The sequence below is a fragment of the Peromyscus eremicus genome, chromosome 15 (genome assembly GCF_949786415.1).
Source record: "Peromyscus eremicus chromosome 15, PerEre_H2_v1, whole genome shotgun sequence".
In the NCBI taxonomy this organism is placed as follows: domain Eukaryota; kingdom Metazoa; phylum Chordata; class Mammalia; order Rodentia; family Cricetidae; genus Peromyscus; species Peromyscus eremicus.
The window spans coordinates 72,909,192-72,934,643 of record NC_081431.1 but is presented as its reverse complement, the minus strand read 5'-3'; the positions used below and the strand labels follow the sequence as shown (position 1 = coordinate 72,934,643).

Genomic DNA, 25,452 nt, shown 5'->3' with positions numbered 1-25,452 from the left:
CTGTCTATCTATCTATCTATCTATCTATCTATCTATCTATCTATCTGCTTGTGTGTGTGTGTTCTAGTTAGGGTTACTATTGCTGTGATGAAACACCATGACCAAAGCAATTTGAAGAGGAAAGGGCTTATCTCAGCTTACACTTCCAGGTAACAGTCCATCACTGAGAGAAGTCAGGACAGGAACTCAAACATGGCAGGAACCTGGAGGCAGGAGCTGGTGCAGAGATCATGGAGGAGCGCTGCTTACTGACTTGTTATCTCTGGCTTGCTCAGCCTGCTTTCTTGTAGAGCCCAGGACCTCCAGCCCAGGGGTGATTCCACCTACAATGGATTGGGCTCTCTCCCATTGATCTACCAATTAAGAAAATGACTTACAGGTGTGCCCACAGCCCCATATTATGGGGATATTTTCTCAGTTGAGGTTTCCTCCTCTCAGATGACTTTAGCTTGTGCCAAGTTGATATAAAATCAGCTGGCACAGTGTGTGTGTGTGTGTGTGTGTGTGTGTGTGTGTGTGTGTGTATGGCATGCACTTGCTAGCATGTATGTGTGGAAGTCAGAACACAACTTGCTGGAGTCTGCTCTCTCCTACCTTGTGAGACCTGGGGCTAGAACTCAGGTTCTCAGAGTGGACTGCAAGCACCTTACACACTGAGCCAGCTCGCCAGGCTAACCGAGTGCTTTCTGCACTCCAGACAAACATCTACCTACCCTTGAGTCCCACTCTGGCCCTGAATAGGCTCCTTAGAGTGGTTTCTTCCACGGCTCTGAGAGCTCATGTCTTAGCAGGCTCCAGCAGGTTGGGTTATCCCTCATCATGTCAAACCCCTGGGGCCAGCAGGCCCTCAGCCAGTCACAGATGTCACCTAGGCATAGTGTAGAGATGGAGTCTGGCCCGGATCCATCTTCGCATTCCACCACAGCCTCTGTAAGTAGCCTCAGCGTGCGATCCACCCCTGTGTGGTCACCATGGCTTCCCCTCAGGCCTCCTGGCCTCCTGCTCTGTCACCTTTCCACACCCTCTTCTGGAGAATCAGAGTCCTGCTCCCTGAGCCAGAATCCCTCCTGTCCCAGGGAGGGAGTGGACAGACACCCCTGCTTCTCCAGCTGGACCCTGAGGAGCCAAGGTGGAGACAGAGCTCATGTTCAGTCCCCAGCACCCAACACAACATACCACAATAGTGGGTCTTACGTTTGCACAGATTTGTCTTATGTTTTGTGTATGTGTATGCATGTATGTCCACACGTGTCTGTGCCTAAAGAGGCCAGAGGACAGCTCAAGTACCATCCCTTCTCAGGCGCTGCCCACCTTGGTTTTTTGTTTTGTTTTCAATCTTTAAAAAAAATTATTTTTAATTATGTGTGTGTGTGTACATGAGTGCAGATACTCATGGAGGTCAAAAGAGGGTGTTGGATCCCCTGGAACTGGAGTTACGGTGGTTGTGAGACATTTAGTGTGTGTACTGGGGACTAAACTCAGGCTCTCCTGAGAGCAGAATGTGCTTCTATCCTCTGAGACATCTCTCCAGTTCCATTTTGCTTTGTTTTACTTCTGCCTTCTGAGAGCTGAGATGAAAGGTGTGGGTCACCAGGTCCACGTCACACTTTTTGAGATGGTGTCCCTAGTGGGGGATTAGGCAAGGCCGGTATGGTGGTTTGAAAGAAAATAGCCCCCAAAGGGAGTGGCACTATTAGGAGGTGTGGCCTTGTTGGAGGAAGTGTGTCACTGTTGGGGTGGGCTTTGAGGTCTCCTATGCTCAAGCTCCGCCCAGTGATGCAGTTCCCTTCCTGTTGCCTGTGGATCAAGATGTAGAACTCTCAGCTCCTTCTCCATCCCCAAGTCTGTCCACATGCCACTATGTCCCACCATGATGGTAATGGACTAAACCTCAGAAACTATAAGCCACCCAGTTAAATGTTGTCCTTTCTAAGAGTTACCGTGGTCATGGTGTCTCTACAGCAATAGAACCCTGACTAAGACCGCTAGTTAGCAAATGAGCGCTGGGAGTCCAAGTGTGCACTGCCTTTTCTGTGGGTTCCGGGAACTCAAACTCGCATCCTCATGTTTGTGTGACGAGTGCTTTCCCGCTGTGCCAGACTCCAGCCCTCGGTTTACATTCTTCAAGCCTCTTTTACATCACTCCTGAGGAACCTGTGCTGATCAGGGAACCTCACTTCAAATTTGCTGGGTCCCCAAGGTTCCCAGAGGATAGGGTCTGTCCTTGTGTCTCCCAGAGCAAGGGTGGGACCTCCCTGGCAGCCCTTAGCCCATTCTGCTGTGTTTACCATCTCCTGAGCCTCAAAGGAGGCTCGTGACATGCGGAACAGGAGACTAGAATAGAAACAGAAGACCATAGCCAACTCTCCCTCCCATTTCCCCTCCTCCCTCCTCTCCTCCCTCCTTCCCTCCTTCATTTCTCTCCTTCCTCCTTCATCCATTCACTCATTCCATTTGCACAGGCCCCATCAGACCCAGGTCAGGGCACGGTGCTGTTGTGCAAATTGCACCCTACACACACATTCCAGACACGAGACTGCGAGGTCCTGAGGAACATGTTTGCATGGTGGTCTTGACTCTGTCTTAGGCCTCAGAAGTCCATGGTCAAGGGTAGAATGAGTAAATGAGAGGAAAATATCCTTAAGACATGACATGTGTAGCTATGTAAAGAGCACTGACTACCCAGGAGTTGCCACAGCAGCGGGGCCTGCCTAGGGGAGGCAAAGACATTCCAGACAGATTGGAGGAGAAGGCTGCGAAGGCAGAGCTGAGATAGCAAGACAACCCAGGCAGAGGTGGAGGCAAGCAGGCCTACTGTGAACCTCACAGAGGGGCAGACTGATAGGGATGGGATGGGTCACAGCGGACTGCAAGGATTCCCGGGAACTTTTGCTTCCTCTCCTCTTCCTGCAGGGATAGGCCTGGCCATCCTGCTCATCCAGCCAGTGGGATGCATCCGACATTGGCAGGTCCATGAATGAACCTGCCCCCGACCACAAGAAGGGCAGGAGCTGGCTGGCTGGGCCTGGTTGGTACCACCTGCCTGCTCACTGCTCTGATGCCCTGCACGTCAGGGTCAAATGATGAAATCGGATCTCAATCCAGAGATGCGGGACAACGTGCCTCTCTGCTACAGTCCTCCAGATGCAGGCTCCAGCCCTGACACCTGGCTCACCTCCACTGGCACCAGGCCCTTGAGCCAGGGCCAAAGTATCTGGGCTGGGCCGGGCCAGGCAGAGTGTAGGACGGTGAGGTTTCCCGGGACTGGTGCCCAGAGACCTCAAAGGAGACAGGTACATTGCCCTCCTCCCTATCCTGCGTAGGCCTGGCCAGGCTCTGCTAATCATCAGCAGGGGGTCTGGGGGGCTGGTTCAGTTGCTAAAGGGCTTGCTGTGCAAGGGGGAGGACCCTAGTTGAGATACCCAGCACCCAAACAAACACAACGTCAGGCAGGCAGGATGGCCCACTTGTAATCTGGAACTCATGGTGCAGAGGCAGGGGATCTCCGGAGCAAGCTGGGTAGATAGGCTAGGTGATTCTACATGCTCTAGCTTCCAGTGAAGAGCACCTGCCTCAGTACATAAGGTGGGAGTGGCCCAGGAAGACCCCAACATCTACTGCTAGCTTCCACATATAAACACACGCACGTGCACACATACACATCTTCAAATGCTTCTCCACTAACATACATGTGAACACACATACACCCACACACATCCACATGCAAATACCAGAAGGGAGACTGTGCAAGGTCCTAGGCCCCCTCCCCCTCCCCACCCAGTCAGTACTCCCAGAAGCTCCTCTTCTAAGTGCTCAGCTCAACAGAACTCTGTGGGGGCCCCCTCGAGGTCAGGAGACCCGACAAAGGATGCTCTATGCAGTCCCACAAGTGAGCAAAGTCATGCAGGCCCTTCTTTGTCACCTGAGTCTCTGGTTAAAACAGAGATGTACTCTCATTAAGAAATGTGGAGAAATACAAACAAGTAAGAGGAGAGAACAGAAAGAAGCAGCCGCATCACCGGAGACCAACACTATTCAATCCACGGCAGCATTCATCCATCCCAGCATTCTCCACATGCTGTGGGGGCGTGTTTCTGTGCTCAAGAACCACTGGATCCACTCAGACCTTGTGTGTGCGAACGCATGCACGTGTGCATGTGTGTGTGTGTGTGTGTGTGTGTGTGTATACACACACACGTGTGCATGCATGTGTGTACGTGTGCACTAGAGCTGCATGTGGAAGTCAGAGGACAACTTTTAGGAGTCAGTTCTCTCCCTCTCCCGCATGGGTCCTGGGGATCAAACTCAAGTCATCAGGCTGGGTGGCAAACACCTTCACCTGTTGAGCCATCTCGTCAACCCTGTACCAGGCTTTATTTATTTATTTATTTATTTATTTATTTATTTATTTATTTATTAAAAGTTTTTTTTTTTCATTTTACATACCAATCCCAGTTCCCCCTTCCTCCCCTTCTCCCACTCCCTGCCCCGACTCTCCCCATTCCACCCCCCATCCACTCCTCAGAGAGGGTAAGGCCTCCCTCGGGGAGTCAATAAAGTCTGGCATACTAAGTTGAGGTCCCCAGGATAGGATGGTGGTGGATTTCTCCTTGACTAGATTCCTCCTAGCTCCTCTCAGTAGTTTCTTGACTAAGCGTCAGCCCAGGCCTCCAAGGCCTTGAGCAAGACAGTGTCCATCACCTGTGAAGCCTCCACAGGCCTCCTGGGATTACAAGGGAAAGAATGTCCCCCACCCAACACTCAAGAGGGTCCCAATGAGGGCTACATTTCTCTGCCCCATCTCTACTAATTTGTAAAATGACCCAAGTGGGGACAGTTCCTAGTCTAAAGAGACCTAGGACATAGGGCAATTTTGTTTCACCATGATTTGTTTCTTGAGACAGGGTCTCAGGTAGCCCACGTGCCCTTGTAGTTGCTATACAGCCTATGATTACCATGATCTGAACTTCCAGCCTCTACCTGAGTACCAGGATTACAGGCATGTGAGACCATGTGTGGTTTATGCAGTGTTGAGGTGGAACCTAGGACTTTATTCACACTGGGTGAGCCTTCTACCAACTGAGCAGATCCTCAGGCCTCCAATGGCTTCAAAAATACTAAGTGATAAAAACAGATAAAATACTAAATAAACAAAAAATGTTAAATGGTGCTAGTGGGCAAAACAACATAATGGGCTTTACATTTTTAATTTTTATATTGTTATTTGTATATATCTGTGTATGTATATATGCATATATGTATCTGTCTGTCTGTCTCTGTCTATCTGTGTGTGTGTGTGTGTGTGTGTGTGTGTGTGTGTGTGTGTGTGTGTGTATGAATGCCACATGGAGGCCAGAAGAGGGTGTTGGATCCTGGGATCTGGAGTTAGGATGATTGTGAGCTCTGTGGCTTGTGTACTAGGGAATCAAACTCAGGTCCTCTGCAGGAGCAACAAAGAGCCATCCCTCGAGGCCCCACACAAATAACTATAGAACATTGCAGAAGACATCCCAAAGTGCTGGTGGGAAAAGGGACTCATCAGCAGACAGGAGGCAGCACATGGGACTCTCTATGACTCCCTCATCTTGAGTATTGTCCTGGATGGTTTATGTCAAATTGACACAAGCTGGAGTCATCCAAGAAGGGAACCTCAATTTAAAAATGCCTCCATCAGATCCAGCTATAGGCAGGCCTGTAGGGCATTTTTTTTTTTAACTAGTGGTGGATGGAGGGCCCATCCCATGGTAGGTGGTGCCACCCCTGGGCAGGTGGTCCTGGGTTCTATAAGAAAGCGGGCCGAGCAAGCCATGGGGAGCAAGTGAGTAAGCAGCACTCCTCCATGGCCTCTGCATCAGCTTCTGCCTCCAGGTTCCTGTCCTGTTTAAGTTCCTACCCTGACTTCCTTCAGGGATGAACAGTATGGAAATGTGAGTCAAATAAACCCTTTCCTCTCCAACTTGCTTTTTGGTCATGGTATTTTATCCCAGCAATAGAAACCCTGAGACATGTATATTTTAAATGTCTCATAAAGAAACACTGATACATTAGGTGCTTTTCTTGTTGCTGGGACGAAATACCTGACAGAGGTAACTTCAGGGAGGGAGGGTGGGCTTGTGTGGCTCACAGTTGGAGGGTGCACAGTTCATCACAGTGGGAAGTCAGGGCAGCAGCAGGAGCGTGACACAGCTGGTCACATGGCGGCCACAGTCAGGAGACCGAAGACAAATGCTGGTGCCCAGCTCACTTTCTCCTTCTTGTTCAGTCCAGGACCCCAGAGTATGAACTGGTGCCGCCCACATTTAGGGTGGGTCTTTCTACTTTAATTAACCTAATTTAAAAAAAAAAAAACCTTCAGAGATGTGCCCAGAGGTTTGTCTCCCCGCTGATTGTGGATTCTGTCAACATGAACCGTCATAACTGGAAGGTTCTCTCCTCTCATTGCCTGAGACAGAGCACAGGACCTTGTGCAGGGTAGTAAAGCCTCTACCACTAAACCACACCCCCAACACTTGACCCTTTCGGTGCTTATTTTGTATACTGGAAATCAAACCCAGGCCCCCAGGCATACAGGGCAAACACTCCACCAACCGATCTACACACTTCCAGCCCCGTGAAGCATTTTTGCACATCTTTACCAACTACTGAAGAAATCCGAGATAAAATAGTATGGGGAAAAATGCATGGTGTGCAGTTAAAAAAACAAAACAAAACAATGACTTCATGAAATTTGTGGGCAAATGGATGGAACTAGAAAGAATCATCCTGAGTGAGGTAACTGAGACCCAGAAAGACAAACACGGTATGTTATGTACTCACTCTTAAATGGATATTAGACACAATGCAAAGGAGAACCAGGCTATAATCCACAACCTGAGAGAAGCTAGGTAAAAAGGAGGACCCTAAGAGGGACACACATGGATGGCCCCAGGAAGGGAATATAGTTTGTCTGTTTATTTATTATTATTTATTTATTTATTTTGAGATAGGGTCTCTCACTGACCTAGAAGTCACCAAGTAGGCAGGACTGGTTTACCAGCAAGCCCCAGAGATCCCTCTGTCTTCTTTCCCCAGCACTGGGTTAGCCTGTGCTACATCTGGCTATTTGGCATAGATTCTGGGGCTCTAACTCAGGACCTTCTGCTTGAACAGCAAGCACTTTACGAACTCAGCTGTCTCCATGTTGGCTCTGTTTGTCCTCACAACCTTCTACTGACCCACTTGTCTTTCCCCGTCACTTGTTGGTGGAATTTGTATCGTTTTCAAAGGGGATCCATGTATGTGGATTAGAAAATTCAGACGAAACAACGGACCCGAAGTAAAAAGGAAGTTGCTGCCCCACCCTTCTCTGACCCCAGTTTTCTGTCCAGGGCTCAGGGCGACATCTCCAGTGAGTACACGGGACAACATCTGTGGCCACATGCTGTCAGGGAACCCCAAAATGTGTGTGTACATGTATGTGCATGTGACCATGTGTGGCAGCGTATGTGCACATGTGTGTATATACTTGTGGAGGCCACAAGACAACCTCAAGTGTCAAGATTCACTCACTGGCTTGGAATTTGTTGATTCAGCTGAGCCAGCTGGTCACTGAGCCCCAAGGACCTACTGTCTCTGCCTCCTCGGTGCTGGGGTCACAAACACCAGCCGTCACAGCCAGCTTTGAGGTGGGTTCTGGGGAAGAACTCAACTCTTTACACTTGCACTGTATCACTTTATGACTGAGTCTTCTCCCCAGGCCCCAGATTTGCCTCCTTTTAAAAGGGGGATCTGGGGCTGGAGAGATGGCTCAGAGGTTAAGAGCACCGACTGCTCTTCCAGAGGTCCTGAGTTCAATTCCCAGCACCCACATGGTGGCTCACAACCATCTGTAATGAGATCTGGTGCCCTCTTCTGTATACATAATAAATAAATAAATCTTAAAAAAAAAATAAAAATAAAATAAAAGGGGGATCTATGTGTCTCTGCTTTCCCATGTAGGAAATGGGCATGAGAGTTAGCTGTCCTCTCAGGAGTTTTGAGAGAACCGAGAGAGTTAGGTAACATGTGTGTGGATTGCGGCCAGGCGGTGGTGGCGCACGCCTTTAATCCCAGCACTTGGGAGGCAGAGCCAGGCGGATCTCTGTGAGTTCGAGGCCAGCCTGGTCTACAGAGTGAGTTCCAGGAAAGGCGCAAAGCTACACAGAGAAACCCTGTCTCGAAAAACCAAAAAAAAAAAAAACAAGAGTTCCTGCGAGTTCCTTCCTGCTTTGAGCATCGGGCCGCCGGCCTCTGGCTCCTGGCCTCTTCCCTTGTGCCATGGCCCCGAAACGGCAATCTGCGCTCCTGCCTCAGTCCAAGAAACCCAAATCGGCTCCTGCCCCGAAGCTGGAGGACAAGTCGGCCTCTCCCGGCCTGCCGAAAGGAGAAAAAGAACAGCAAGAAGCAATTGAACACATTGACGAAGTACAAAATGAAATAGACAGACTTAATGAACAAGCCAGTGAGGAAATTTTGAAAGTAGAACAAAAATATAACAAACTCCGCCAACCATTTTTTCAGAAGAGGTCAGAATTGATCGCCAAAATCCCAAATTTTTGGGTAACAACATTTGTCAACCATCCACAAGTGTCTGCACTGCTTGGGGAGGAAGATGAAGAGGCTCTGCATTACTTGACCAGAGTTGAAGTGACAGAATTTGAAGACATTAAATCAGGTTACAGAATAGATTTTTATTTTGATGAAAATCCTTACTTTGAAAATAAAGTTCTCTCCAAAGAGTTTCATCTGAATGAGAGTGGCGACCCATCTTCAAAGTCCACTGAAATCAAATGGAAGTCTGGAAAGGATTTGACAAAACACTCAAGTCAAACACAGAATAAGGCCAGCAGGAAGAGGCAGCATGAAGAGCCGGAGAGCTTCTTCACCTGGTTCACTGACCATTCTGATGCAGGTGCAGATGAGTTAGGAGAGGTCATCAAAGACGATATTTGGCCAAACCCCCTGCAGTACTATTTGGTTCCTGATATGGATGATGAAGAAGGAGAGGCAGAAGATGATGATGATGATGATGAAGAAGAGGAAGGCTTGGAAGATATTGATGAGGAAGGGGATGAAGATGAAGGTGAAGAAGATGAAGATGATGATGAAGGGGAGGAAGGAGAGGAGGATGAAGGCGAGGATGACTAGCACAGAAGACTGATGGATTCCAACCCTCTTTTTTATTTTCTGTTTATTTTTTAATTTTCTCCAGTCCCTGGGAGCAAGTTGCAGTCATTTCCCTCCCTCCCCCCTCCAAGCCCTCCTGTGCTCAGTAGCCCTGTTTTTGAGGTCTCTTCTCAACACCGTGGTTCTCAACCTATTTTGGGGGAAATACCTTGAACAAAATACAACAGGAAAAGAATCTCCACTATTCTGTTCTGAATTCATTTTTATCCTTTGTTGTCTCAAACTGTGGATTCAACACCACCACTGTGCTCTGTGGGAAAAAAGAAAACCCTTCGGCCCCCTTGGCTCTGCTGGAGGCTGGGGGTGCCAGGCCCCTGTGTAGTAGTGCATAGACTTCTAGCTTTTTTCCTTTCTCTGTATATTGGGCTCAGAGATTACACTGTGTCTCTATGTGAATACAGACAGTTAGCATTTACCAACATGTATCTGTCTACTTTCTCTTGTTTAATAAAAAGAAAAAAAAAGAAAAAAAGGGGGGGGTATAGAAGGTCAGCAAGGGTGGGTTGAGGTGTCTGGGGGGGGTAAGTGGGCATCGTGACAACATGGTTTCTCCTTTGGCATGTTTGATGGTGATGTTTAACAGACATCCTTGCAGTTTAAGATGACACTTTTAAATAAAATTCTCTCCTAACGATGACTTGAGCCCTGCCACTCAATGGGAGAATCAGCAGAACCTGTAGGGTTTTATTTGGAGTTGACATTCTCTGTTGTAACTTTATTTTTAATTTTTAATTTTTTTTTTTTTTTTTTGGTTTTCACTGGAAGGAAAAATGCTCATTTTAAATGTTGAAGTGTACAAGTTGCTTTGTTACAATAAAACCAATGTGTACACAAAGGACCGGATGCTTTTCTGTCAGAACAGATGTTCAACAAGACCTTCCAAGTTTGACCTGCATAATGACATCATGTCAAACTTTGTCTCCCTAACTTCGTATTTTTTGATACGCACTTTGCAAGATGACCTCAGGGCTATGCAGATTTGAGTTAAAGGGATTTGAATCATGTCTTAATGTCTCCATAACTGAGTGATGTGGGTACAGTTTGCTGCAATGGACTTGTACCCTTGATTTTTATCTCAATTTGGCATTTTTTAAATGGGCCTTTAGTTACCTGGATATCATGACAGCACCTGCTCCCACCGTGTCACAGACCGTTACTCTAATGCCATCTGTACGAAGGACAGCTGCTGGTGTGTCTTCATTGGCAGTATGAACTGGCCAGGGAAGTGGGCTATCAGAGTATGCAGTCCATGGGGTGGTCGGGAGTGCTGTGTCCCAGGTATGTAGCAGAAGCTCTCAGCTGTGACTCTGAATCTGGGTGGATGAAGAGCTCTGCTCCACGCCATTGTGCAGAAAATGTTTTGGGAAGCTACCTGATGCATAAGCTTTTTAATGCTGTAAAATAGAGCTAAAATTAAATGCCACTTTTTCAGAGATGATTAATGGACAGCCTGGTCAAATTCAAAGCTTTTGATGTATAAAACTTTATAAATGGAACTACTCCATCAATAGGCAAAGTGTAACCAAAATCTGTCTAGATGGATAGTGTGTAATTTCTGCACAGGACTCTGTTTAGTAAATACATCACTGTATACGTCAGGAATCTTGCTCCAATAAAGGAACATAAAGATTTTTTTTGGAAAAAAAAAAAAAAAAAAAACATGTGTGTGGATTGCTTAAAACAGGGATGTAGTGTAGTAAGCATGTGGTCACGTTATTTTAATGCTGTAGGAGCACAGAAAGACAAGGCCACTGGCTGTTGTCCATAAACATGTTTTGGCCTCAATAGGTCCTAACTACTGTGTATAAAAAACAGTCTACACCAGAGACAAGATCTGGTCCTTGACCATGTACCTGACTAGCATTGTGACCTTGGTCCCTGTCCCTTGTGGAATCTCCAAGTTCTCTCCTACAACAAAAGGTGCTCTCTCTTTGTTTGGGGGGGTTGATCTCATGTAGGCCAGGATGCCCTCAAGTTTGCTATGCAGCCAAGGATGACCTTGAACTTCTGATCCTACTGTCCCTACCCCAGAGTGCTGGGACTGTAGACACAGGGGATTGGACACAGGGTTTCATGCGTGTTAGCCAAACAAGCTACCACCTGAGGGGCATTTCCAGCCAAATAGGAGGTTTAAACAGTGGTCTGACCCTTTCGTGTTACCTTATCAGTGGATTTGGAATCTCGTTTTATAAAAGAGACATTCCCACCCTGTCCTGGACTCCTTAAGCCCTGGGGCTCATTTTGAACTAACAAGGCATGAGCTTCAGGTATGTACATGCTCACAGGTCAACCGGGCAGTGGTACAGCAGCCTGTACCACCTTCTGGGGCTGCAGCCTGGTGCCCTTCATCCAGCACAGCCCTGCCAACATGCCCACTCAGGTGGGCTGGAGCCTGAAGTTCAGCACAGAGATAGCTGGACAGTTCCCAGGGTACTCAACAGGAACTGAGGCCCTAGGTCATCCACAATGACGCTCCTTATTGATCGGGCACCTTGGGTTGGGGTGGCTTAGTTTGTAAAGCGCTTGCTTGGCAAGCCTGAGAACCTGAGTTCAATCCCCAGGATGCACTTAGGGAAAGGAGAGAGCTTTCTTCTGGAAGCTGTCCTCTGACATCCACAAGTGTGCTGGGGCATGCGTTTTCCCCACACCAAGTAAATAGATGTAAAAAAAAAAAAAATACTGAAAGCCAGGTGCAGTACTGTGCACTTATTATTTCAGAGATGGAAGCAGAGACAGGAGGATCCCCGGCCTGCTGAGCAGCTGGACTAAGCTTTTCAGAAAAGTTTCAGGCTAATGAGAAACCCTGTCTCAAACAAAACGTGGGTGACACTTGGGGAAAGACACCCACGACTGCCCTCTGACCTCCACATGCACACACAGGTGTGTATGTATATGTCTACACAAACATGTGTATCTACACAAACACATATGCACATACTTGAACAAACAAAAATTAATCAGGTGGGGGTTGGTGAGACGGCTCAGCAGGTAAAAGCGCTTGCCACCAATCCTGACAACCCAAGTTCGATCCCTGGAGCCCATGGAAAATGGAAAGTCCCGTGACTGCCACATGTGCACCCACATTCAAACACACACACCAACAATACTTGAATTATTAAACAAATCATGATCAGGTGCTTTGGATCTTTCCTATCGGTCTTCCCTTTGGGGAACTGGGTAGCTCAGGTCAGCCTCAGGAAAGGCAGAGATGGTCCTAGCTGCATGGAAAGTGCTTGACCAAGGAGAGGAAAGGAAGTGGCCACATGCCAGGCATCATGGGGGTCAGACTCAGCCTGCTCCTTCACCAGCCAAAGTCCTGAGCCAGTGGCATAATCACTGTGGACCCAGTTTCCTCCAGGGTCTTGAATCTTGACATCCATGCTGACTGTCAGGGGCCAACCCAGGATCTGCAGCAGAATGTGGGTGTCTGGAGCCAGCCTGGGCTTCCAGCCAGACTCTAGGCTCTCATCACACACATCCCTTCCACACCACTTCTATATACCTTCCCCTCACACACCCTTGCTTGGCCAGCCTCCTACCTCCCACCAACCAAACATGCCCCTGACACCCCCCACTGTCTGCTACTGCTTTCAAGACCCCAAACTATGTATCAAAGAGACAGACAGAACTCACTTGCAGTCTGTGTACGTGGCCGTGGCCATGGGTGGCCAAGAGTGACCAAGAGGTGTTGGATGTCCCCAGAACAAAGCCTCCATCAGATTTATCCCAGGCTGTGGGACTGAATGTGTAGGAGGGGGTGGGGAGCACAGGGGTGAGCTTCTCTGAGGGTATTCCTGGGATCAGGATCAGGCTCGATCACTGGAGGTAGGTAAGTCTCGGGGAATAGCCCTGCATCACAGATCAAGACCACACGTGTGTTCGTGTGTGTGTGTGTGTGTGTGTGTGTGTGTGTGTGTGTGTTCCTGTGTGTGTGTGTTCCTGTGTGTGTGTGTGTGTGTGTTCCTGTGTGTGTGTGTGTGTGTGTGTGTGTGTGTGTGTGTGTTATACATACATGCATGTCCAAAGGGCAGCCTCAGTCAGGTATGTTTCCTTGGGAGCTGTGCCTGCTTTTTGTTTGTTTTAGCTCCTACTTGACAAGTGGGCAGCTTTGTTTTTCGTGGGTCCTGGGCATCTAACTGAAATCCTCATGGTTGTAAGGCAAGCACTTTTCCAAATGAGCTATCACTCTGTCCCCTCAAGACAGTGTTTTAAAGATAATATCTGTCTGTCTGTCTGTCTGTCTGTCTCTCTCTCCTTCTGTGTGTGTGTGTGTGTGTGTGTGTGTGTGTGTGTGTGTGTGTGTGTGCAGGTCCTGTAGAGGTCAGAGGGCAACGTCTGTTGGGGTCGGTCTTAACCTTCCATCTTGTTTGAGCCAGGCAAGCTGGCCCCAGAGCTTCTGGGATCCTCCTGCCTCCGCCTCCACCTTGCTGTGAGAGTGCTGGGATTAGAGAAGCATGTTACCACATCTAACACGATGTGGTTCCAGGCATCTCAACTCGGTCCTCACACATGTGTGGCAAGCTCTTTATACACTGAGACACCTCCTCAGCCTTCAAGACACTTTTAACACCTCTGGCCCAGGCGTCCTTCAGAACTACACATCCCCCCAGAGAGGCCAGACATTGAACCACAACTGCCGCTCTCCCCCACCCTCTGTCCAGCCCTCTCTCCTGATGTCCTCGCTATAACACAACATCAGTCTCGATTTCACTGCTGCCACTGAGCTCTTTAACCAGTCCATGGCAGCGTAGGTGAGCGTGCTCCCAACATGCATGTAGACACACTAAGTGACAGCCAGCACCACTTCCTCCCCTTGCCTCGCCCTGTCTCAGAGATGCTGCATCAGGGGGTTATAAGAGCTCCGTGTAGTGTATTTAAATTTCATCGCAAGGCTTTGGGCCAGTTACATGCATATTTTTCTTTTTTCGAGACTGGGCCTCATATAGTCCACGCTGACCACAAATTTGATATGTAGCCAAGGATGACCTTGAGCTTCTGGTCCTCTTATCTCAACCTCCCAAGTGCTGGGATTATAGGTGTGTGCCCCCCATGTCCGCTTTAAGCAGCACTGAGAATGGACCCCAGGGCCTCATGCATGTTAGGGAAGCACCCTTCCCACTGAGCCACATCCCCAGCCCCATTACACTTTATTATTATTTGTATTCAGTATTCATTTACTGCTCTCGCCCCCGCCCAAGTAGTGGAGCAAACAGAACAGCTTAAATTATGCTTCTGGTAGCTTATATTTGTAGAATGATCCATTTCTTAAGTTACACATTAATTCAAGGTTTCATTAAGTAGCTCAATGCCTTGGGCAACAGATTACTTATAAATAGTATAATATTTAGTGGTTCCTTAGTTTTGCAGTCAGACATTATTAATGGCCCATGACTTGAGTCAGGATGAAGTTTGAGCATAAGCCCACACCTGAGTGCGCTGAGTGATGGACAAAGCGAGATGACATCAGCGTTATGAGCTACCACTACCATGACTTTGGGGAAAGTCAGGTCAAAATCCAAGAAAAACCAGACCAAAGTTCCTTTTCATCGAAGACAGCAGAAGAACTCCAAGTGCTGGTTGACCAGTTGCCCTAGTCACAGGAAAAGCATCTTTTCAGGACACCTTTCCCAGGTGGCATTGGGTACTACGGACAACCTGCTCAGTCTTTCACCAAGCAAAGAAAGTAGAGGTCCTCCCCAACCAGAAAAGGTGGTACACACCTGCTGTCCAAGCTCTCCAGAGATGGAGGCAGGAGGAGAAGGGTCTAAGGTTATCCCGGCTGAATAGTGACTTGAGGCCAGCCTGGGCTACAAGAGACCCTGTCTTTAAAAAAGAAAGAAAAGAAGAAAGCTGAGGAGGCAGCTCAGTTGATAAAGCACTTTCCTCACAAGTTTGAGGACAGGGTGGGTAACTGAGGCATCAGAGATGGATGTTTGCACAATTGCCTGAAGAATACTCATCCCATTCTGGAGAGATGGGTCAGCAGTTAGTACGCTACAGTGCCGGTGCTCCTGAAGTTGTACGGAGCACTTCTATTTGGGAATCATCCTTAATTATTCCCCACTGGTCACCTGGGGTCTGGGATGAGTTTGCAAGAGTCCAGGGCTGTGACCCATCAGGTGAGGGCACAGGAGAGAGAAACCCGGGGTTTCTGTGATGACTCAGTTGGAAAAGTGTTTGGGGTGCAAGCAAGAGGACCAGAGTCTGGGTGCCCAACACCCGTGTCAAAGTCACATGCAGCAGAGTGACTTGTAATCCCAGCACTGGGGAGACAGATCCACGCAGACTGCTGGGGCTCACTGGCCCCAGTCCTACCAAATTGGCAAGCTCCAGATTCAGTGAGAGACCCCGTCTCAGACAACAAGATGGAGGGCCACTGAGAGTGAGATGACTCAGCGGAAGGAAGCACTTGCCATCACCCAGGCTGAGAAACTGACTTCCTCTCCAGAACCCTTGTTAGAAAGGGAGAACCAACCCCTTAAAGTTGTCCTCTGAGTACACACATAGCATGGCATGCATCTATGCACAGATACACACACACACACACACACACACACACACACACACACACACACACACCACAAATATAAATTAAAAAATTCTAATGTTAAAAAAACAGCAACAGCAAAGTAGAATATTGAGAAGACATTTGACACCAACCTCTGGCTTCCATAGACATGCAGACATATGTTCTCATTCACACACATACACACACAAAGAGAAAGAAGCCTGAACCATACATCTGCTAGAAACTTCAAACTTCTTCCTTGTTGTCCAGAGACACAAGACAAGCCCACCTTCCAGTAAGGCCTCTTCTCCAACACTGCTGGGCTACTGCAATCTTGAATAGCAGGTGGCACTTTCAGGGTATGAAATGGTCACTCAAGAGCTGGTGGCTCCTGCTTGTCATCCAGTTACTAGGGAGACAAAGGCAGGAAGTTTTCGAGTTCAAGGTCAGCTTCTGCTATGTAGTTTTTAAAAGTAAACTAACCTGAAAAAACCCAGACACACACGAACATCACAGCTAGGTATTAGGTGGGAGTAAGAAGTCCCCAGCCACAGAAGCTGGCTTCAGCCCTGCCTGTCACACTCCTGGAAATAGATTTCCACTGTTAGCGGTGTGCCTCTGATGCACATTCCTGATGCCTGATCCACGCATATCATGCATTTCTGGCTACCCACTGATTAGGTGTCTCTCACGGGTGACAGTGAGCACTTCCCGAAAACATGGGGTTTGCAAGGTGGAAATGGGGCCTTGTAAGGATTTTGCATCAACTTGGAGTTCGAGGGGAGGTCTCATGCAATCATGCCTGTCAGGGATGAGGTGCGGCATGGAATGGGAGCAAAAGTGGTGGATTTGAACAACAGAGACACACAGAGAGAAGGGTGTGTGTGTGTGCTGAAAGAGGAAGCTAGCAGGGCTGGACCGGCAGGATGAGGCTGAGGGAGGCAGGAGGGCAGATGATAGAAGAGTGAGAAACAGGGAAGAAAACCTTCACAGCGACAGCACTCGGGAGGCAGAGGCAGGCGGATCTCTGTGAGTTCGAGGCCAGCCTGGTCTACAGAGCAAGTTCCAGGACAGTCTCCAAAGCTACACAGAGAAACCCTGTCTCAAAAAACCAAAACAAACAAACAAACAAACAAACAAAAAACAAAACAACAACAACAACAACAAAAACCCTTCACAGTGAGCTCTCCTGCACCTTGTACAGTCAGCTGGGACCCTGGGACATAGACTTTATTGCTCTGAGGCTCCCTCCACCTCTCTCTCTCTGTATAGTGTATGCATGGGTGTGTGTGTGTGTGTGTGTGTGTGTGTGTGTGTGTGTGTGTGTGTGTATTCATATGCCCATGGTGAACATGTGGAGGACAAAAGTCAACCTCAGGTGTCGTCCTCAATCACTCCTCACCTTATTTTTTGAGATAGGGTCTCTCACTGAACCTGGAGCTCAGTGATTGGCTAGGCTGACTGGTCAGTGAGCTCTCAGGATCCTCCTGTCTCTGCCCCTCCCCAGAGTGGGATTCCAGCACGTCTCCTCTTCCAGTCTTTGTTTGTTTGTTGTTAATGTGGATGTTGGGGGCAGAACTGAGGTCTTCAAGCTTGCGCAGCAAGTACTTCATTGACTGAACCGTCTCCCCAGCTCAGTCCCCTGCTCAGCTGTAAATCAGAGCTGTATGGGCTAGGCCTGCTGGAGCACGTCCCATATCCCAGCATTCAGGAGAAAGAGGTTAGATGGTCCATCAGGAACTTCAGGATAGTGCAGGATACACAGTGAGGCCTTGTCTCAACAAAACAACAACAACGACAACACACACACACACACACACACACACACACACACACCCTACAATACAGTATCAAGACTGTTGTCATAGGCTGTTAGCAGGACAAAATGGCATTTTATATACAAAGATATTCAGCCTGGGCTGGAAAGGTGGCTCAGTGGGCAAAGTGTTTGCTGTGTGTGAGGACCTGAGCTGAGTCCTGGGAACCCATGTAAAAGCAGATCTGGAAATGCACATTTGCAACCCAGCACTCCTACTACGAGATGGGAGGCAGAGGCAGGACAATCTCCAGACCTCTGTGGCCAGCTAACCAGATAGATTCAGTGGAGAACAAGATGGGAGGTAAGGAGCAGCACCTTGGTTTGATCTCTGACTTCTACAAGCACTCAAGCACTGACACCCACCCCAACACACACAGTGTTTTCTTTGAAGAAGCTACTTAGCTACCATCAGCCACCATCAACACTTCATAAATGCTTTTTCTCTTCCTATGGTGTGTGTATGGTGGGGGGTTGGCTACGTGTATGAATGTGGGGTGTGTGTGTGTGTGTGTGTGTGTGTGTGTGTGTGAATGTGGGTGAAGGGTATGTGTGGATGTATAATGTATGTGGATATGTATGTGAATATGGTGTGTGTGTGTATGTTTGTGGGGGTTGGCTATATGTATGAATGTGGTGTGTGTGTGTGTATGAATGAAGGGTATGTGTGGATGTATAATGTATGTGGATATGCATGTGAATATGGTGTGTGTGTGTGTATGTTTGTGGGGGTTGGCTATATGTATGAATGGGGTGTGTGTGTGTATGAATGAAGGGTATGTGTGGATGATGTATGTGGATATGTGTGTGGGTGTGGTATGTGGATGTGTGTGTGTATATGTGTGTGTGGTGTGGCCTCAATCTTGCCTGTCACGTATGTGGAAGTCAGAAGACAACCTGTGGGAATTAATTCTCTCCATCTACCATGTGGGTCCTGGGAATTGAACTGAGGTCCGCAGGCATGGTGGCAAGTGTCTTTACCCTCTGAGCCATCTGGCTGGCCCCATCATTTCTTCTTAGGATAGCAGGGGAATTGCTAGGTAGATGTTCTGCCAAGGGCCCCGAGATAACCTGTCGCTTAAGGCCATTATGCTCTCACAACTCATTTAAGTGCTGGAAACTGCGCAGCTCAGGAATGGAATGTTCCAGCAGGGCGATTTGATTTTCAAATCACTTCCCTCTGAGCTGTAGTCTCCCCCAGAGCAAAGCCCTGGCCAGGGCTTCCTCACACCCATGGACAAAGCTGGTTGGTTGAGACTAGGGTGGAGGAAGGGCACCCTATCCTGCACTCCCCACCCCCACCCTAGCTCCAGAATACATTTATAAAAACCAGGCCCGGCAGAGAGGGGGCAGGACCCCTGCTCTACAGCAGGTGAAGCTGTGGGTGCTTGTGGATTCCCACTATTCTTTCTCACTCTAGTTGACTTCCTCAGGCGTCTGTCCTTGGAAGGAGGAAACTTAAGAATCCCCTGCCCCCATTCCTGAATTGTCCTCCTAGAACCTCCCTTCAGGACAAGGCCAGCAGAGGGCGCCATGACAGCCGGGTGCAATCTAGTCCTCAGCCCCTTTGAGCTCTGCCACCTGTGGACCAACAAGGACCACAGAGCAGCCCTGCTGTCTCTGAGCTCAAGGGCTAAGCAATAAGCTTCGGAGGAGTGCTTAGGCCCCTTGCCTCACACCTGTCAGTGAGCAGTTGACTCCACCTGGTTTGAGGTGGCCAGTCAAACTCCTTTTCTTTTGGGACAAGATCTCGTGCAGCCCAGGCTGACCTTGAATCTGTTATAGAGCTGAGGATGACCTTGAACTCCTGATCCTCTAGCCTCTGCCTGTTGTGGACTAGGATTGCATGTGTGCACCATCACGCTTGGTGGATGCAGGGCCGGGGCTTGAACCCAGGGCTGGGGCTTGAACCCAGGGCCGGGCTTGAACCCAGGGCCTCACTCATACTCGGCAGCACTCTACTGACTGAGCTACACACTCAGGCCACTTGGGAGGGGGTTTGTTTCACTTTGGGTTACTCTTTGAGGATTTCATACGTGAACACAGTGTATTTTGATCATATTCATCCTCTCTTCCCAGACCCACATTCACCCCCTGATCCCCTCACTCCTTCCCGACTTTGAGTCCTCTGGTTCTTCTTTTCCCTCTATATCCCACCCAGTCCAATCTGTGCTTCACATATAGTCACAGGTATGAGGCCATCCCCTAGAGTATGGTCGACAGTCCAGGGGTCACACCCTTAAAGCAAACTCCTCTAGAAGCCACCGGTTGTCAACAGCTCCTCAGCTAAGGGCTGGGGCTTGTGAGCCCCTCCCCCTCCGTGTTGGCACGTTGACTAGATCGTTCTTGTGTAGGTCTTGCACAGGCAGCCACAGCTTCCGGGAGTTCAAGAGTGCGGTGGTCCTGTCACGTCCGGAAGAAACTCTTACTCTGGTCCCCCTCGAACTCTGTCTGTTAACAATCTTACTGTCTCTTCTTTAGCAGCGGTCCCTGAAACTTGGGGAGAGAGTGTCACATGGATGTCTCATTTGAGGCTGACCCCTCCATTGTCACTAGTTTTCCGCACTTTGATTGGTTGTGGCTGTCTGTGTTCACCCCCATCCACTGCACAGAGAAACTTCTTGGACGAGGCCTGAGAGCTGCACTCCTTACGGGAAGGGAGCTCACAGGGCTCACAGCTCGGTTGTTTCTTTCCTTTTTTCTTTCATAACTCAATTGCATGGTTCTTGCACATGAACTTGTAGCTGACAATGTCATTTTGCAAAAGATTGGCTACGCCAGCGTTACTTTATTGTGGAGCCACAGGCTCGAGGGTCTGCGGATTCCTAGGACACGGACAAGTGGCCACCACCGTGCTGACTCTAAGCATCCATTAGGAGAGGAACAGAGGCCCCAGGCAATCAAGCTGACCACCGTGGTTCACAGAGTCCATGGAGGTAGGCAAGCTAGGTCTCCTCTCAGACTAGGAGATGACAGGGAAGTGTCCCAAGTGAAGGCCTGGGACAGGACACAAGACTGAGACAGGAGAATGGCTGTCAACCTCCCTCCTGGGCTCACTCGGAGACTTCCCTCCTAGCCCTGCTTTCTAGTGTGGACATAAAGTCTCCCCGTGGCTGAGGATACCTGTCTCCTTTTGTCTTCTCTCCACATAATACCTGCCCAAACACCTGCTCAACTGGAAGATTCTCCTAGAGCTTTCCAGAATGATCCCCAGCCAGCCCCTGTAATGGGAACAAAAATTTTCAGAAGTATCCCTGGCTGCTCATGAGCTAGGGGGTCTAGGACACACTGTGTTGGGTCCTAGTGTTGATATTGTTCCTGGTGGCAGGGTGGCAATGGGAAATTCACCCTGAAGGCCACTGAATTAGTTTCTGTGACAAAATACCTGACCAAAGCAATGTAAAGAGTAAAAGGTTTATTTTGGGTCACAGAACAAGGACACAGTCCATCATGGAGAGGGAACCTTGTGTGGTGGTATGAAAGAAAATGACCCCTAAAGGGAGTGGCACTATTAGGAGGTGTGGCTTTGTTAGAGGAAGTGTGTCACTGTGGAGGTGGGCTTTGAGGTCTTATATATGCTCAAGCCATGCCCAGTGTCTCAGACCACTTCCTGTTGCCTGCAACTCGAGATATAGGACACTTGGCTACTTTTCAGTGCCATGTCTGCCTACAAGCCACCATGTCACACCATGATGATAATGGACTGAACCTCTGAACAGTAAGGGAGCCACCCCAATAAAATGTTTTCATTGTAAGAGTTGCTGTGGTCATGGCGTCTCTTCACAGCAATAGAAACCCTAACTAAGACACTTGGCAGTAAGAGCTTGAAGTGGCAGGTCACAGTGAATCCAGTCAGGAAGCGGGAGAGAGTGCTCAGCTCACTTTCTCCTTTTAATTTGGTCAGGCGCATCAATCCATGGAAGAGCACCACCTATGTCCAGAGTGGGTGCTCCCTCCTGAGCTGACCTAGTCTGCAAAGTCTCTTGGGCACATCCGGAAGTTTGTCTCTGTGATGGTTTAGTGTCATTGTCACTTCGGCACAACCTAGAATCGCGGGAAGAATGTGCCTCGAGGGACTGTGTAGATTGGGGTGGCCCGTGGGAGTGTCTGTGGGTGATGTGGGAAGACCCAGCTAAACTTTCTCCCCATGTCACCTCCTTTCAGAGTATTGTATCCCAGCAGCAGGAATGAAACTGGGCAGTCTCCCAGGCAATTCTAGACCTTCTCGCGTTGACAATCATATTGACCACCATAACCACCTGGGAGAAGTGTGTCCCCAGATGCTTTGACAGTCAGCAACAACTCAGATGGCCCAAGTGCTGACCTGGCCCGCTGTGGTAGGAAGAGTGCTGTCACCCTAGAGGGTGTCAGGCATCGCCAATAGTGACAGTTGCTTTGAGTAGCTTGTGTCTTTGTGCACGAGGGCTCTCTGAGTAGATGGATCAAAGGGAGGCCGGCCAATGAGGAGTTTCCGAGGATGCTGACACAGAGCAAGCTGGGTGCTGTGGCTGCCCATAGCACCCCAGGGAGGAAGCATCAAGAGACCTTCCACATGGTGGGGAACTCCAGGAAAGGGCCCCCACCCCTCTGAACCTTGAGCTTTCCTCTGCAAAGGATTTGTTCCTTGGGAGAGTTCGCTGCTGGGTGGTTACTGCTGATCCCCACAACTGGTCCGTGTGCTCAGGGTAAGTGATTGTTGAATGTTCAGCCCTAAGCCCACCAACTCCATCGCCTTCTTCAGGGTTCAGCGACATTGTGGAAGCGGGGGGGGGGGGGGGGGAGATGCTATGAGTTGGAGGAAGGGGTGGAGTGCTGTGGAGTGTGGTCTTCTGAACACAACATGGACTTTGTGCCCTTGAACTCATAGCAGCTGTGATTACCTGCACAAGAATTACCAAGATCGACCTATGCTGGCTAGTTTTATGTGAACTTGACATAAACTAGTCATCAGAGAGGAGGGAGCCTCAGTTGAGAATATGCCTCCACAAGATCAGGCTGTAGGTAAACCTGATTGATGGGGGAGGACCCAGCCCACTGTGGGTGGTGCCATCCCTGAGCTGGTGGTCCTAGGTTCTATAAGAGAACAGTTGAGCAAACCATAGGGATCAAGCCACTGAGCAGCACTCCTCCATGGCCTCTGCATCAGCTCCTGCCTCCAGGTTCCTGCCCTACTTGAGTTCCTGCATTGATTTCCTCAGTGATGGACTATGATGTGGAAGTGTGAGCCAAATAAATCCTTTCCTCTCCAAATTGCTTTTGGTCATGGTGTTTCATCACAGCAATGTAACCCTACCTAAGACAGGGCCCATCAATATTTAATAATGGGAGAAGGCAGAAAGGCTCTTGAGGCTTCACTGTCCCTAAGGAACTACAGGCAGATAAAGGTTGCCGCAGAAGGAGAGACATTTCCTGTAAATATCCCTCTCCCATGCTCCTGTAAGTAACCCCAGGTAAACTCACTGGTTCACTTAAAAAAGACAGGAAACTAGAAGACTAGTTGGGAAAAAGGGATCAGCAAGCATGGGAGGGGAAAAGAGAATATGGGCTGAATATGATCAAAATGCATTATGTGTTTGTATGAAATGTCACAATGCAATCTATTACTGTGGATAATTAACAGGAAATTTAGAAATATTTCTGGATAGAGAGCCGGAGAGATGGTTCAGCCAGTCAAGGTTCTTACTCTGCAAGCCTGGTGACCCTAGTTTGATCCCTGGAACCCACGTAAAGGTGAAAGGAGAGAACCAGCTTCCCAAAGTTATCCTCTGACCTGCACACGTGTGCACACCCACTTATTACACATGACACACGCACCCTCCCATACATCGTACACACAATAATCACGAATAATAATGACAACAACATTAAAATATTATTGGCCAGATCTGAAGGCTGAGGGCTATAGGCTTGCACAGCCCAGCCCTGAACTGGCCCCCCCCACTTCATGCTGTCCCCCAGTGAGTGCCCCACTTCCATTAATGCCACACCTGCTTCCTGTGTTTCCAGGTGTTGAACCCATGAGGCCATCCGTGCAGTAGTCTACTTCTCCCAACGATGAGCTTCTAGCACCTCAGAGATGAGTGGGAAACATCTGCTCCTAAGGCCTCGTTCTGTGCTCAACCCTACTCCTGGGCCAGGCAGGACAAACACTGATGGCCTCTGTGCCCACCAATGCCCCCCTTGAGAGTAACAAAGGTGAGGTCATCAAACCCTGCATCTGGCTGCTACCGGGGGTCCAAGGTTACCCTAGGAGTCGGCTGACTCATCTCTCAAAACTGAAATCCCCCCCACCCCTCACGCCCCGCCTCATTTCTGGCCATGTACTGCCACCTGCTGGCCAGACAGGTTCTCCGTGCAAGGCAGAAATAAAGGAGAGCTGTGGGAGTTTCCTCTTTAGTCCTGCACAGGACTGAAAGCGTCTGTTAAGACGTCACACGTGAAAGTGTTATGGTTGAGGCTGACTTCTTATACATCCTTCTGTGAGTGTGTGTGCCTGTGATTCCCATGTTTTCACGTGTGGGTGTGTTTTCGGGTTCTTCTGCAGTGTGCGTGCGAATGTATGCGGAGGTCAGAGGATGATGAAGGCTATCTTCCTTGATGGCTCTCCGCTTCGAACATTGAGGCAGGGTCTCTCACAAGCCCACAGGTTGCCAATCCAGCACATCTGCCTTGCTCTGGGGACCTCATCTCCATCTTCTGAGCTGTGGGATTACAGGCGGGCTGCCGCATCCATCAAGCTTATGAGGGTTCCGGGAATCTGAACTCTTCCTGTCCACACCTTGGCATGGCAAGCACTGACGCGCTGAGTCGTCTCTGCAGCCCCGACATTGACTGCTGTGAGTGCCCTTTACCCAGGCCGTTTGAGAACAAGATTATTCAAAGAGAACTGCAAGTGTTCATGTGCCGTCAAAGAAATGAGGCAGTAATGATGCAGTTCCAGACCCCACGCTGGTGCTGTGAAGAGGCAGAAAGTTCCATTGCTGACTCACCCTGGGAAGTGCATGGCTTTACGGTGCTTGTCCTCTCAGAATGACCTGATGTCACACTTGACAGTAGCCTTACGTGGTCAGTGTGCAGAAAAATTCAGGAATGAAATATGATTTGCTCATAGGGAATGAATGGACCAGAATCTCTTTCCAAAGGGCTGAGATTTAGATAAGTTCGCGGGTGAGATATGGTGTGTGTGTGTGTGTGTGTGTGTGTGTGTGTGTGTGTGTGCTGGTGCATGTCTGCACATGGAGGCCAGAGGTCAACAGAGATTAGCCTTGGGCATCATTCCACTTTTTTTTTTTTTTTAAGACAAGGTTTCTCAATGGGACCTGGGATGACTATTCAGTGAGCCCCTGGAATCCATCCTTCTGTTTCCCCAGAGCTGGGGTTCCATGTACATGCTACCACATCTGACTTTAAAAAATGAAACTTTTAAAATAATTTTAAAACTTTCTCTCTCTCTCTCTCTCTCTCTCTCTCTCTCTCTCTCTCTCTCTCTCTCTCTCTCTTTCTCTCTCTCCCTCCCTTCCTCCCTCCCTCCCTTCCTTCCTTCCTTCCTTCCTTCCTTCCTTCCTTCCTTCCTTCCTTCCTTCCTTCTTTCCTTATTTATGTGTATTGTGGAGCTTCCTGAGTTTATGTGTACACAGCATACATATATGTGCCCATGGAAGCCAGAAAAGGGCACTGGATCTCCTGGAACTAGGGTTGTGTGTTGCCTGATGGGGTGCTGGGAACTGAACTGGATTATCTGCAAGAGCAATCAGCGCTGGACCACTGAGCCGGCTCTCAAGACCCCAACACAACTTTTCACATGGTGCTGGGGATTAAACTCAGGTCCACATGCTTTTGCTGTATTTCCTGCTGCTGTGAAGAAACACTGTGAACGAGGCCACTTACCGAAGAGTTTATTGCCTGTACTTCCAGAGGGATAGGA

General features: G+C 48.9%; 1 protein-coding gene across 1 annotated transcript; it reads left to right on the top strand.

Annotated features, from left to right (window-relative positions):
• Nucleotides 1-8,257: 8,257 nt before the first annotated feature.
• Nucleotides 8,258-9,259, top strand: LOC131925219 (protein SET-like). The gene has a single exon (XM_059280507.1). The coding sequence runs from the start codon at nt 8,296-8,298 to the stop codon at nt 9,163-9,165; it is 870 nt and encodes a 289-aa protein (XP_059136490.1). The 5' UTR covers nt 8,258-8,295; the 3' UTR covers nt 9,166-9,259.
• The last annotated feature ends 16,193 nt before the right edge of the window (nt 9,260-25,452 follow it).